Source organism: Salmo salar, chromosome ssa04 (assembly GCF_905237065.1).
Source record: "Salmo salar chromosome ssa04, Ssal_v3.1, whole genome shotgun sequence".
Classification (NCBI taxonomy): domain Eukaryota; kingdom Metazoa; phylum Chordata; class Actinopteri; order Salmoniformes; family Salmonidae; genus Salmo; species Salmo salar.
Window position 1 is genome coordinate 84,341,040 of NC_059445.1, and position 14,422 is coordinate 84,355,461.

General features: G+C 51.1%; 2 protein-coding genes across 3 annotated transcripts in view; both read right to left on the reverse strand.

The window, feature by feature from the left end:
* Window positions 1-3,861: 3,861 nt before the first annotated feature.
* On the reverse strand, window positions 3,862-5,455 carry LOC123742512 (uncharacterized). Its single transcript, XM_045717429.1, has 2 exons — window positions 5,367-5,455; window positions 3,862-5,318 (listed from the first exon to the last, which is right to left on the reverse strand). The coding sequence occupies exons 1-2, from the start codon at window positions 5,390-5,392 to the stop codon at window positions 4,520-4,522; spliced, it is 825 nt and encodes a 274-aa protein (XP_045573385.1). The 5' UTR covers window positions 5,393-5,455; the 3' UTR covers window positions 3,862-4,519.
* The window catches only part of LOC106603990 (serine/threonine-protein kinase TAO1-B), a 66,427-nt gene continuing 56,046 nt past the window's right edge, over window positions 4,042-14,422 (reverse strand). For both annotated transcript variants that reach the window (XM_045717428.1, XM_045717427.1), the window contains exons 20-21: window positions 8,771-8,953; window positions 4,042-6,529 (exon numbers count right to left, since the gene is read on the reverse strand). In XM_045717428.1, the coding sequence (XP_045573384.1) occupies window positions 6,068-6,529; window positions 8,771-8,953 (645 nt within the window). In that variant the 3' untranslated portion in view covers window positions 4,042-6,067. The remainder of the gene's footprint in view (window positions 6,530-8,770; window positions 8,954-14,422) is intronic.

The following is a 14,422-nucleotide window of genomic DNA, read 5'->3' on the forward strand; positions in this document are numbered from 1 at the left end:
GTAGCCCTCTTCCAACAAAAACAGTAATTACAAAACATTACATTTGTCCCCTAAAACTTTGTTTCTCAACTTCTTTTATACATTTTAAATCACTTTATTTTTCTGTAATTTATAGGTTTTCTTTTATGTAATCTTTCAGACATCTTTTTTTTTTTTTGCACAATCTATACAGTTTAACATAGGTTACATGGGAATGGGTACTGTAACTCAACCTGGGAAAATAAAACAAATGAAGAGGAATACTGATCAAACAGACTGTACAGAGATGCAATCCTGCCACCCCAAGGATGAATCTCATTTAAATCTGACCATTCAAAGTAGAACTCATCATAATATGGCTAATCGAAATGAGATCAATCAATGTAGATAAAACCAACCATTACTCTCAATAAGATAAATAAAAACACCAACAGAAAATAAAAAACATTGAAAGGGAGGAGGTGAAGGTGGAAGAGGAGCATTTCATCCTCAGTTTGGGGAGAGACCTGAAGGTTCTTTTCAGAAAGGATGAGTGTGAAAGAAAGAAGATTGAGAATAGTTCACAGGTCATTGGAGAATCTGAACTGGTGGAGACAACGGAACTCAATGGAGCTCCAACGGAACTCAATGGGCTCCAACGGAACTCAATGGGCTCCAACGGAACTCAATGGACTCCAACGGAACTCAATGGACTCCAACGGAACTCAATGGGCTCCAACGGAACTCAATGGGCTCCAACGGAACTCAATGGGCTCCAACGGAACTCAATGGACTCCAACGGAACTCAATGGACTCCAACGGAACTCAATGGACTCCAACGGAACTCAATGGGTTCCAACGGAACTCAATGGACTCCAACAGAACTCAACGGAACTCAATGGGCTCCAACGGAACTCAATGGACTCCAACGGAACTCAATGGGCTCCAACGGAACTCAATGGGCTCCAACGGAACTCAATGGGCTCCAACGGAACTCAATGGGCTCCAACGGAACTCAATGGGCTCCAACGGAACTCAATGGACTCCAACGGAACTCAATGGGCTCCAACGGAACTCAATGGGCTCCAACGGAACTCAATGGACTCCAACGGAACTCAATGGGCTCCAACGGAACTCAATGGGCTCCAACGGAACTCAATGGACTCCAACGGAACTCAATGGGCTCCAACGGAACTCAATGGACTCCAACGGAACTCAATGGGCTCCAACGGAACTCAATGGGCTCCAACGGAACTCAATGGACTCCAACGGAACTCAATGGGCTCCAACGGAACTCAATGGACTCCAACGGAACTCAATGGGCTCCAATGGAACTCAATAGAACCCAATGGAACTCAATAGAACCCAATGGAACTGCTCCAGAACCACACCTTTTGTGTGTGTACAAGGTATGTTGTTGACTATGTTTTCATATTCATTGTCTTGTTTAATACCATTGTTAGAGACCGTGTCAGTTATCACAGTGGTTTGTGACTTCACAATACAAGCAGTTTATTTGTCTTGACTTTGAATTGCTTTTCTTTGTTTTAAATTATTTTTTTATTCTAAATGTACAATATTAACACATTTTATCCAATACATCCCACATGAAATCGACGTTAAATCGACTATATATATATATATTTTATATATCATTATTTTACCACACCTCCCCCACCTTTATATATATATACACACATATACGCTCGTCACTTCTCCCCCACCTTATATATATATATATGCTCTTCACTTCACATATCCACCTTTATATATATACACTTTAATTTAGACATCAATATTCTCCTATACGCTCCTTCCCTGGGGGGTAGGTGGGTCTGTCTGAGGAGGGAATCGGAGGGTGGCCCGGTGGGGAGGAAGTGGTAGGGGGGCGGTAACGACAGGGGGTGAGCTTGAGCTGGGGGGGGGGTGCAGGAGCATTGCAGGGGCGACAGCAGCTTCGCCACCCACCCAAAACGACATTCAGCAGTCATAAACCAATACCTACAGTGTAATGTAAACCATACTACATTATACTTCCACCATTCTATAACTTCCTCACTCTCCTTTCAAACATTCTGTAAAAACCCCTCACTGCGAATTCTCTTCCTATTCTGTAATCCCAAAATCCTCACTTCCACCCATCTTCCTTAATCACTATTTAACTTGGCCTGAACCTCCTATACTAGTTCTATACACCCCCCCCCCTTTCGTATCAGTCTGTTCATCAACACCAGCAGGCCCATAGGTGGGGGACCAGGGGGGGAGGGCTTGTTGAGGGTTGGAGATGAGAGGAAAAGGAGAGTGAGGAAAGGTAAGAGAGAGAGAGAGAGAGAGAGATGGTGGAAAGGTAAGAGAGAGATGGTGGAAAGGTAAGAGAGAGAGAGAGATGGTGGAAAGGTAAGAGAGAGAGAGAGATATGGTGGAAAGGTAAGAGAGAGAGAGAGAGATATGGTGAAAAGGTAAGAGAGAGAGAGAGATATGGTGGAAAGGTAAGAGAGAGAGAGAGAGATGGTGGAAAGGTAAGAGAGAGAGAGAGAGATGGTGAAAAGGTAAGAGAGAGAGAGAGAGATGGTGAAAAGGTAAGAGAGAGAGAGAGAGAGATGGTGAAAAGGTAAGAGAGAGAGAGATGGTGAAAAGGTAAGAGAGAGAGAGAGATGGTGAAAAGGTAAGAGAGAGAGAGATGGTGAAAAGGTAAGAGAGAGAGAGAGAGAGATGGTGAAAAGGTAAGAGAGAGAGAGAGAGAGAGATGGTGAAAAGGTAAGAGAGAGAGAGAGATGGTGAAAAGGTAAGAGAGAGAGAGAGATGGTGAAAAGGTAAGAGAGAGAGAGATGGTGAAAAGGTAAGAGAGAGAGAGAGAGAGATGGTGAAAAGGTAAGAGAGAGAGAGAGAGAGATGGTGAAAAGGTAAGAGAGAGAGAGAGATGGTGAAAAGGTAAGAGAGAGAGAGAGAGATGGTGAAAAGGTAAGAGAGAGAGAGAGATGGTGAAAAGGTAAGAGAGAGAGAGAGAGATGGTGAAAAGGTAAGAGAGAGAGAGAGAGAGAGATGGTGAAAAGGTAAGAGAGAGAGAGATGGTGGAAAGGTAAGAGAGAGAGAGAGAGAGAGATGGTGAAAAGGTAAGAGAGAGAGAGAGAGAGAGATGGTGAAAAGGTAAGAGAGAGAGAGAGATGGTGAAAAGGTAAGAGAGAGAGAGAGAGAGATGGTGAATTTGGATAATTTGAGATCCATTATGGTAAAGTGTGTGTTGTTGATGTGGACATTAAAGAAGTGTGTACAGTAACTGCTAGTATCCCTGTAAAGTCACATGACCGTGGCAAAGTGCTGTTGCCATGGGATCAAAATGCCCGTCCAGACCAGAGACTGACAGGGACGTGGACCTATGAGAGCAGAGCATCGCCCCGACTGACCATCCTATTGGCTATAACTGACACACAGGACGCTGTGGAAATTAACAGTGAACCCTGAGAAGCCTGTAGGCCTTTTGGCTGACACCTACGTAGACAGAGGGCCATGATTTAAACCAAATGTTTAGTGCTGGGTTGGAACAAAAGCCTGCACTGGCCACTTCTGGCCAACATGGATATTATAGAGAAGAGCCTCTTCTCTTTGGCATCTCTATATGAGTGGCTTTCCGTTACCGCCACTCAGTTTAGGACAAGCATAGAACTCAATAACACACTTCACAGTCTGTCTGTATCTCAAATTGCACCCTATTCGTTCCTCCATGTAGTGCACTACTTTTGACCAAGGGCTCTGGTCAAAAGTAGTGCACTAGTACAACTACTCCCTATTAAACAGACGTTCTGATATCCTGTTTGTTCTGTATCTCCTTCCTTCCTCCACTGACTGACAACCTTCCTACAACGTTCCTCTTCCTACGTCGTTTCTGTGTCGCATTTAAAAAAATTAAAAATAAACCTGTTTCAGGAAATCTCAAAATGTGTTTAATCTCACTGTTGGCGACTGTAATAGAAACAAATAGTAACCTGGAAGTATCTGTGGTAGTTTATCAGTGGTCACTCTCCTGCCGTTGTTATAAAGGAGTTTATTAGCATCGTGACATGTGTGACTGCATTATCTTCTATCAATGACAACTTCCTGTGTTACTGTGTTAGACCATCTTAAATTAATGGATTGGCAAAAGGTAAAATGCTTTAAACGGGCTTGTTTAAAGTGACTACGAGTGTGTAGGTCTGTGGTAAACAGACTATGAGTGTGTAGGTCTATGGCAAACACAGACTACGAGTGTGTAGGTCTATGGCAAACACAGACTACGAGTGTGTAGGTCTATGGCAAACACAAACTATGAGTGTGTAGGTCTATGGTAAACACAGACTATGAGTGTGTAGGTCTGTGGTAAACAGACTACGAGTGTGTAGGTCTGTGGTAAACAGACTATGAGTGTGTAGGTCTGTGGTAAACACAGACTACGAGTGTGTAGGTCTATGGCAAACACAGACTATGAGTGTGTAGGTCTATGGCAAACACAGACTATGAGTGTGTAGGTCTATGGTAAACAGACTATGAGGAGACTGGCACATTATTAGACTATGGCACATCTACATTATAACATGGCTGGGTTACTGTATTCCAACATGGCTGGGTTACTGTATTCCAACATGGCTGGGTTACTGTATTCTAACATGGCGGGGTTACTGTATTCCAACATGGCGGGGTTACTGTATTCCAACATGGCTGGGTTACTGTATTCTAACATGGCGGGGTTACTGTATTCCAACATGGCTGGGTTACTGTATTCTAACATGGCGGGGTTACTGTATTCCAACATGGCGGGGTTACTGTATTCCAACATGGCGGGGTTACTGTATTCTAACATGGCGGGGTTACTGTATTCTAACATGGCGGGGTTACTGTATTCTAACATGGCGGGGTTACTGTATTCTAACATGGCTGGGTTACTGTATTCCAACATGGCTGGGTTACTGTATTCTAACATGGCGGGGTTACTGTATTCTAACATGGCTGGGTTACTGTATTCTAACATGGCGGGGTTACTGTATTCCAACATGGCGGGGTTACTGTATTCCAACATGGCGGGGTTACTGTATTCTAACATGGCGGGGTTACTGTATTCTAACATGGCGGGGTTACTGTATTCCAACATGGCGGGGTTACTGTATTCCAACATGGCTGGGTTACTGTATTCTAACATGGCGGGGTTACTGTATTCTAACATGGCGGGGTTACTGTATTCCAACATGGCGGGGTTACTGTATTCTAACATGGCGGGGTTACTGTATTCTAACATGGCTGGGTTACTGTATTCCAACATGGCGGGGTTACTGTATTCAAACATGGCGGGGTTACTGTATTCTAACATGGCGGGGTTACTGTATTCTAACATGGCTGGGTTACTGTATTCTAACATGGCGGGGTTACTGTATTCTAACATGGCTGGGTTACTGTATTCCAACATGGCTGGGTTACTGTATTCCACTGTCTCCTGTCAGTCTATACTATCAGTATTGAAGAGAAGATGAGCGAGAGGAAGAGAGAGAGAAACAGATTGGGGAGGAAGGGATACTGGTTTCCCCTATGACCCCGAACCTAGGGTGCTGTTTTCAATGTGTATGCTAGCCGTGTGCGTGCGCAAGTTGTGTGTGTGTGTAAGTGTGTGTGTGCACATGTTTGTACGTTTGTGGAAGACCAGCATCCCTGTGTGATTATGGTTTGGTCAGGTGCATTTTAATATTTATTTATCCTTTATTTAACTAGGCAAGTCAGTTAAGAACAAATTCTTATTTACAATGACGGCCTACTGGGGAAGAGTGGGTTAACTGCCTTGTTCAGAGGCAGAACGACAGATTTGTACCTTGTCAGCTCGGGGAGTCGATCCAGCAACCTTTTGGTTACTGGCCCAACGCTGTAACCACTAGGCTACCCTGCCACCCCAAATCACAAGTGTGTCTTCAGTGTGTGTGTGTGTGTGTATCTAGGTGTATGACAGGTGTGTGTGTGTGTATCTAGGTGTGTGTGTGTGTGTGTATCTAGGTGTGTGTGTGTGTATCTAGGTGTATGACAGGTGTGTGTGTGTGTGTGTGTGTGTGTATCTAGGTGTATGACAGGTGTGTGTGTGTGTGTGTGTGTGTATCTAGGTGTATGACAGGTGTGATCCGTTGGAGATCTGGGAGGTGATGCTGGCGCTCCTGCTCATGCCCTGTTCGCTCCGCCCACCTCCCGACGTCGACGCCCTCCTCATAACCTGGGGGCTGTTCCTGACCCCGCCCACGCCCCCCCCACTTCCCCTCTGACTCCCCCCTCCAGAGGGCTGGTGCAGGCTCCAGGGAGGTGGGCCCCCGGCCAGCACAGGGTGACCCCACGGCTGCTGGGAGCTCGACCCCCCCTGGTGATGGCTGTGACCGTGCTGAGACGCCCCAGATCCACCCGGGCTGCCGTGTGCGTCTGAGCCCTGCAGGTTGGACAGGACCACGTTGCTGAACCCAAGTCTCATGGACTCTGAGTCGAAAGCCTCCATCTCTCTGGCCTGGCGCTCCAACAGAGACCTGATACACTCCACACGCTCGTTCTGCAGAGACAACATCTCCTCTTCAATCTGGAGGGAGACACCGAGAGAGACGGGGGGAGGGGGAGGGGGAGAAACAGTTAGATACACATACGAACACACACACACTGCCCTCCCCCACCTCTCTGCTCCCTCCCCTCCAGTCCCTCCAGTCCCTCTACCTTGTGTTCCAGTAGAGCCCTGCGGAGCGACACTCTCTGCTCCCTCCCCTCCAGTCCCTCTACCTTGTGTTCCAGTAGAGCCCTGCGGAGCGACACTCTCTGCTCCCTCCCCTCCAGTCCCTCCAGTCCCTCTACCTTGTGTTCCAGTAGAGCCCTGCGGAGCGACACTCTCTGCTCCCTCCCCTCCAGTCCCTCTACCTTGTGTTCCAGTAGAGCCCTGCGGAGCGACACTCTCTGCTCCCTCCCCTCCAGTCCCTCTACCTTGTGTTCCAGTAGAGCCCTGCGGAGCGACTACTCTCTGCTCCCTCCCCTCCAGTCCCTCTACCTTGTGTTCCAGTAGAGCCCTGCGGAGCGACACTCTCTGCTCCCTCCCCTCCAGTCCCTCTACCTTGTGTTCCAGTAGAGCCCTGCGGAGCGACACTCTCTGCTCCCTCCCCTCCAGTCCCTCTACCTTGTGTTCCAGTAGAGCCCCTGCGGAGCGACACTCTCTGCTCCCTCCCCTCCAGTCCCTCTACCTTGTGTTCCAGTAGAGCCCTGCGGAGCGACACTCTCTGCTCCCTCCCCTCCAGTCCCTCTACCTTGTGTTCCAGTAGAGCCCTGCGGAGCGACACTCTCTGCTCCCTCCCCTCCAGTCCCTCTACCTTGTGTTCCAGTAGAGCCCCTGCGGAGCGACACTCTCTGCTCCCTCCCCTCCAGTCCCTCCAGTCCCTCTACCTTGTGTTCCAGTAGAGCCCTGCGGAGCGACACTCTCTGCTCCCTCCCCTCCAGTCCCTCCAGTCCCTCTACCTTGTGTTCCAGTAGAGCCCTGCGGAGCGACACTCTCTGCTCCCTCCCCTCCAGTCCCTCTACCTTGTGTTCCAGTAGAGCCCTGCGGAGCGACACTCTCTGCTCCCCTCCCTCCAGTCCCTCCAGTCCCTCTACCTTGTGTTCCAGTAGAGCCCTGCGGAGCGACACTCTCTGCTCCCTCCCCTCCAGTCCCTCTACCTTGTGTTCCAGTAGAGCCCTGCGGGAGCGACACTCTCTGCTCCCTCCCCTCCAGTCCCTCTACCTTGTGTTCCAGTAGAGCCCTGCGGAGCGACACTCTCTGCTCCCTCCCCTCCAGTCCCTCTACCTTGTGTTCCAGTAGAGCCCTGCGGAGCGACACTCTCTGCTCCCTCCCCTCCAGTCCCTCTACCTTGTGTTCCAGTAGAGCCCTGCGGAGCGACACTCTCTGCTCCCTCCCCTCCAGTCCCTCTACCTTGTGTTCCAGTAGAGCCCTGCGGAGCGACACTCTCTGCTCCCTCCCCTCCAGTCCCTCTACCTTGTGTTCCAGTAGAGCCCTGCGGAGCGACACTCTCTGCTCCCTCCCCTCCAGTCCCTCCAGTCCCTCTACCTTGTGTTCCAGTAGAGCCCTGCGGAGCGACACTCTCTGCTCCCTCCCCTCCAGTCCCTCTACCTTGTGTTCCAGTAGAGCCCTGCGGAGCGACACTCTCTGCTCCCTCCCCTCCAGTCCCTCCAGTCCCTCTACCTTGTGTTCCAGTAGAGCCCTGCGGAGCGACACTCTCTGCTCCCTCCCCTCCAGTCCCTCTACCTTGTGTTCCAGTAGAGCCCTGCGGAGCGACACTCTCTGCTCCCTCCCCTCCAGTCCCTCTACCTTGTGTTCCAGTAGAGCCCTGCGGAGCGACACTCTCTGCTCCCTCCCCTCCAGTCCCTCTACCTTGTGTTCCAGTAGAGCCCTGCGGAGCGACACTCTCTGCTCCCTCCCCTCCAGTCCCTCTACCTTGTGTTCCAGTAGAGCCCTGCGGAGCGACACTCTCTGCTCCCTCCCCTCCAGTCCCTCTACCTTGTGTTCCAGTAGAGCCCTGCGGAGCGACACTCTCTGCTCCCTCCCCTCCAGTCCCTCCAGTCCCTCTACCTTGTGTTCCAGTAGAGCCCTGCGGAGCGACACTCTCTGCTCCCTCCCCTCCAGTCCCTCCAGTCCCTCCAGTCCCTCTACCTTGTGTTCCAGTAGAGCCCTGCGGAGCGACACTCTCTGCTCCCTCCCCTCCAGTCCCTCCAGTCCCTCTACCTTGTGTTCCAGTAGAGCCCTGCGGAGCGACACTCTCTGCTCCCTCCCCTCCAGTCCCTCTACCTTGTGTTCCAGCAGAGCCCTGCGGAGCGACACTCTCTGCTCCAGGTCCTTCCTCTCCCTGTCGTGCTGGGCGTCTGTCTGCATCTTGATTTTACTCTGGTAGGCGTTCAGCAGCTCCAACTCCTGCTGCAGCTGCTGCCTCAGTACCTGACACTCCCCTTCCTGGGCCTCATCCAAACGCAGCTGGAGAGGGACAGAGGGAGGAAATAGAGAGGCAGGGGGTGGGAAGAGATTTTGATTTGATTTGAATCTCTTTTAGTCCCCATTTGGACTAATCTTCCAAGAGTCCTTAAATATTAAAATACAATTTATATACGAACACAATTTCACATATAACACAATATTACAAACATGCATAATATACTAACGTAATAAACCAATAAATAATCAATCTAAAAAATATGAATTCTTCATCTACTGTAATCCCACAACATTTCTGTGTATTATATTTAAATTGTTTTAAAATAATGTTTAAATTTATATATTGAAAGGTTTCTGATTTGCTCAGTTAATTTATTCCATTTCTTTATTGCTCTAAATCGAAATGTTCTTTTGCCTATTTCTCTTTTCTGTCTGGATAACGCATAGATGGTGGACAATCTATTCCTGGTATTTAGGGAGGGAGGGAGGGAATAGAGAGGCAGGGGGTGGGAAGAGAGGGAGGGAGGGAGGGAATAGAGAGGCAGGGGGTGGGAAGAGAGGGAGGGAGGGAGGGAATAGAGAGGCAGGGGGTGGGAAGAGAGGGAGGGAGGGAGGGAATAGAGAGGCAGGGGGTGGGAAGAGAGGGAGGGAGGGAGGGAATAGAGAGGCAGGGGGTGGGAAGAGAGGGAGGGAGGGAGGGAATAGAGAGGCAGGGGGTGGGAAGAGAGGGAGGGAGGGAGGGAATAGAGAGGCAGGGGGTGGGAAGAGAGGGAGGGAGGGAGGGAATAGAGAGGCAGGGGGTGGGAAGAGAGGGAGGGAGGGAGGGAATAGAGAGGCAGGGGGTGGGAAGAGAGGGAGGGAGGGAGGGAATAGAGAGGCAGGGGGTGGGAAGAGAGGGAGGGAGGGAGGGAATAGAGAGGCAGGGGGTGGGAAGAGAGGGAGGGAGGGAGGGAATAGAGAGGCAGGGGGTGGGAAGAGAGGGAGGGAGGGAGGGAATAGAGAGGCAGGGGGTGGGAAGAGAGGGAGGGAGGGAGGGAATAGAGAGGCAGGGGGTGGGAAGAGAGGGAGGGAGGGAGGGAATAGAGAGGCAGGGGGTGGGAAGAGAGGGAGGGAGGGAGGGAATAGAGAGGCAGGGGGTGGGAAGAGAGGGAGGGAGGGAGGGAATAGAGAGGCAGGGGGTGGGAAGAGAGGGAGGGAGGGAGGGAATAGAGAGGCAGGGGGTGGGAAGAGAGGGAGGGAGGGAGGGAATAGAGAGGCAGGGGGTGGGAAGAGAGGGAGGGAGGGAGGGAATAGAGAGGCAGGGGGTGGGAAGAGAGGGAGGGAGGGAGGGAATAGAGAGGCAGGGGGTGGGAAGAGAGGGAGGGAGGGAGGGAGGGAATAGAGAGGCAGGGGGTGGGAAGAGAGGGAGGGAGGGAGGGAGGGAATAGAGAGGCAGGGGGTGGGAAGAGAGGGAGGGAGGGAGGGAATAGAGAGGCAGGGGGTGGGAAGAGAGGGAGGGGGAATAGAGAGGCAGGGGGTGGGAAGAGAGGGAGGGAATAGAGAGGCAGGGGGTGGGAAGAGAGGGAGGGAGGGAGGGAATAGAGAGGCAGGGGGTGGGAAGAGGAGGGAGGGAGGGAATAGAGAGGCAGGGGGTGGGAAGAGAGGGAGGGAATAGAGAGGCAGGGGGTGGGAAGAGAGGGAGGGAGGGAATAGAGAGGCAGGGGGTGGGAAGAGAGGGAGGGAGGGAATAGAGAGGCAGGGGGTGGGAAGAGAGGGAGGGAGGGAATAGAGAGGCAGGGGGTGGGAAGAGAGGGAGGGAGGGAATAGAGAGGCAGGGGGTGGGAAGAGAGGGAGGGAGGGAGGGAATAGAGAGGCAGGGGGTGGGAAGAGAGGGAGGGAGTGAGCCTGTTTTTCCTGTGTGTGGTATCAGAGTGTGTGTACTAGAGTGTGTGTGTGGTATCAGAGTGTGTGTGTGTGTGTGTGTGGTATCAGAGTGTGTGTGTGGTATCAGAGTGTGTGTGTGTGGTGTGTGTGTGGTATCAGAGTGTGTGTGTGTGTGTGTGTGTGGTATCAGAGTGTGTGTGTGTGTGTGTGTGGTATCAGAGTGTGTGTGTGTGTGTGTGGTATCAGATGTGTGTGTGTGTGTGTGTGGTATCAGAGTGTGTGTGTGTGTGTGTGTGTGTGTGGTATCAGAGTGTGTGTGTGTGGTATCAGAGTGTGTGTGTGTGGTATCAGCGTGTGTGTGTGTGTGGTATCAGAGTGTGTGTGGTATCAGAGTGTGTGTGTGTGTGGTATCAGCGTGTGTGTGTGTGTGGTATCAGCGTGTGTGTGTGTGGTATCAGCGTGCGTGTGTGTGTGGTATCAGCGTGCGTGTGTGTGTGGTATCAGCGTGTGTGTGTGGTATCAGCGTGCGTGTGTGTGTGGTATCAGCGTGTGTGTGTGGTATCAGCGTGTGTGTGTGTGTGGTATCAGCGTGTGTGTGTGTGGTATCAGCGTGTGTGTGTGTGGTATCAGCGTGTGTGTGTGTGTGGTATCAGCGTGTGTGTGTGGTATCAGCGTGTGTGTGGGTGGTATCAGCGTGTGTGTGGGTGGTATCAGCGTGTGTGTGTGTGGTATCAGAGTGTGTGTGTGTGGTATCAGAGTGTGTGTGTGTGGTATCAGCGTGTGTGTGTGTGTGTGTGGTATCAGAGTGTGTGTGGTATCAGAGTGTGTGTGGTATCAGCGTGCGTGTGTGTGTGGTATCAGCGTGCGTGTGTGTGTGGTATCAGCGTGCGTGTGTGTGTGGTATCAGCGTGCGTGTGTGTGTGGTATCAGCGTGCGTGTGTGTGTGGTATCAGAGTGTGTGTGTGTGTGGTATCAGCGTGTGTGTGTGGTATCAGCGTGCGTGTGTGTGTGGTATCAGCGTGCGTGTGTGTGTGGTATCAGCGTGCGTGTGTGTGTGGTATCAGCGTGCGTGTGTGTGTGGTATCAGCGTGTGTGTGTGTGTGGTATCAGCGTGTGTGTGTGTGTGGTATCAGCGTGTGTGTGTGTGTGGTATCAGCGTGTGTGTGTGTGTGGTATCAGCGTGTGTGTGTGTGTGGTATCAGCGTGTGTGTGTGTGTGGTATCAGCGTGTGTGTGTGTGTGGTATCAGCGTGTGTGTGTGTGTGGTATCAGCGTGTGTGTGTGTGTGGTATCAGCGTGTGTGTGTGTGTGGTATCAGCGTGTGTGTGTGTGTGGTATCAGCGTGTGTGTGTGTGTGTGTGGTATCAGCGTGTGTGTGGGTGGTATCAGCGTGTGTGTGTGTGGTATCAGCGTGTGTGTGTGTGGTATCAGCGTGTGTGTGTGTGGTATCAGAGTGTGTGTGTGTGGTATCAGAGTGTGTGTGTGTGGTATCAGCGTGTGTGTGTGTGTGTGTGGTATCAGAGTGTGTGTGGTATCAGAGTGTGTGTGGTATCAGAGTGTGTGTGTGTGTGTGGTATCAGAGTGTGTGTGTGTGTGGTATCAGCGTGTGTGTGTGTGTGGTATCAGCGTGTGTGTGTGTGTGGTATCAGCGTGCGTGTGTGTGTGGTATCAGCGTGCGTGTGTGTGTGGTATCAGCGTGTGTGTGTGTGTGTGTGGTATCAGCGTGTGTGTGTGTGTGTGTTATCAGCGTGTGTGTGTGTGTGTGTTATCAGCGTGTGTGTGTGTGTGGTATCAGCGTGTGTGTGTGTGTGGTATCAGCGTGTGTGTGGGTGGTATCAGCGTGTGTGTGGGTGGTATCAGCGTGTGTGTGTGTGGTATCAGAGTGTGTGTGTGTGGTATCAGAGTGTGTGTGTGTGTGTGTGTGTGGTATCAGAGTGTGTGTGTGTGTGGTATCAGAGTGTGTGTGGTATCAGAGTGTGTGTGTGTGTGGTATCAGCGTGTGTGTGTGTGTGGTATCAGAGTGTGTGTGTGTGTGTGTGGTATCAGAGTGTGTGTGTGTGTGTGTGTGTGTGTGTGGTATCAGAGTGTGTGTGTGTGTGTGTGTGTGTGGTATCAGAGTGTGTGTGTGTGTGTGTGTGTGGTATCAGAGTGTGTGTGTGCGTGTGTGTGTGGTATCAGAGCGTGCGTGTGTGTGTGGTATCAGAGCGTGCGTGTGTGTGGTATCAGAGCGTGCGTGTGTGTGGTATCAGAGCGTGCGTGTGTGTGGTATCAGAGCGTGCGTGTGTGTGGTATCAGAGCGTGCGTGTGTGTGGTATCAGAGCGTGCGTGTGTGTGGTATCAGAGCGTGCGTGTGTGTGGTATCAGAGCGTGCGTGTGTGTGGTATCAGAGCGTGCGTGTGTGTGGTATCAGAGCGTGCGTGTGTGTGGTATCAGAGCGTGCGTGTGTGTGGTATCAGAGCGTGCGTGGTATCAGAGCGTGCGTGGTATCAGAGCGTGCGTGGTATCAGAGCGTGGTATCAGAGTGTGTGTGGTATCAGAGCGTGTGTGGTATCAGAGCGTGTGTGGTATCAGAGCGTGTGTGGTATCAGAGCGTGTGTGGTATCAGAGCGTGTGTGGTATCAGAGCGTGTGTGGTATCAGAGCGTGTGTGGTATCAGAGCGTGTGTGGTATCAGAGCGTGTGTGGTATCAGAGCGTGTGTGGTATCAGAGCGTGTGTGATATCAGAGCGTGTGTGGTATCAGAGCGTGTGTGGTATCAGAGCGTGTGTGGTATCAGAGCGTGTGTGGTATCAGAGCGTGTGTGGTATCAGAGCGTGTGTGGTATCAGAGCGTGTGTGGTATCAGAGCGTGTGTGATATCAGAGCGTGTGTGGTATCAGAGCGTGTGTGGTATCAGAGCGTGTGTGGTATCAGAGCGTGTGTGGTATCAGAGCGTGTGTGGTATCAGAGCGTGTGTGGTATCAGAGCGTGTGTGGTATCAGAGCGTGTGTGGTATCAGAGCGTGTGTGGTATCAGAGCGTGTGTGGTATCAGAGCGTGTGTGGTATCAGAGCGTGTGTGGTATCAGAGCGTGTGTGATATCAGAGCGTGTGTGGTATCAGAGCGTGTGTGGTATCAGAGCGTGTGTGGTATCAGAGCGTGTGTGATATCAGAGCGTGTGTGGTATCAGAGCGTGTGTGGTATCAGAGTGTGTGTGGTATCAGAGTGTGTGTGGTATCAGAGTGTGTGTGGTATCAGAGCGTGTGTGTGTGTGGTATCAGAGTGTGTGTGGTATCAGAGCGTGTGTGGTATCAGAGTGTGTGTGTGGTATCAGAGCGTGTGTGGTATCAGAGCGTGTGTGGTATCAGAGCGTGTGTGGTATCAGAGCGTGTGTGATATCAGAGCGTGTGTGGTATCAGAGCGTGTGTGGTATCAGAGCGTGTGTGGTATCAGAGTGTGTGTGATATCAGAGTGTGTGTGGTATCAGAGTGTGTGTGGTATCAGAGCGTGTGTGTGTTGGTATCAGAGTGTGTGTGGTATCAGAGCGTGTGTGGTATCAGAGTGTGTGTGTGGTATCAGAGCGTGTGTGGTATCAGAGCGTGTGTGGTATCAGAGTGTGTGTGTGGTATCAGAGCGTGTGTGGTATCAGAGCGTGTGTGGTATCAGAGTGTGT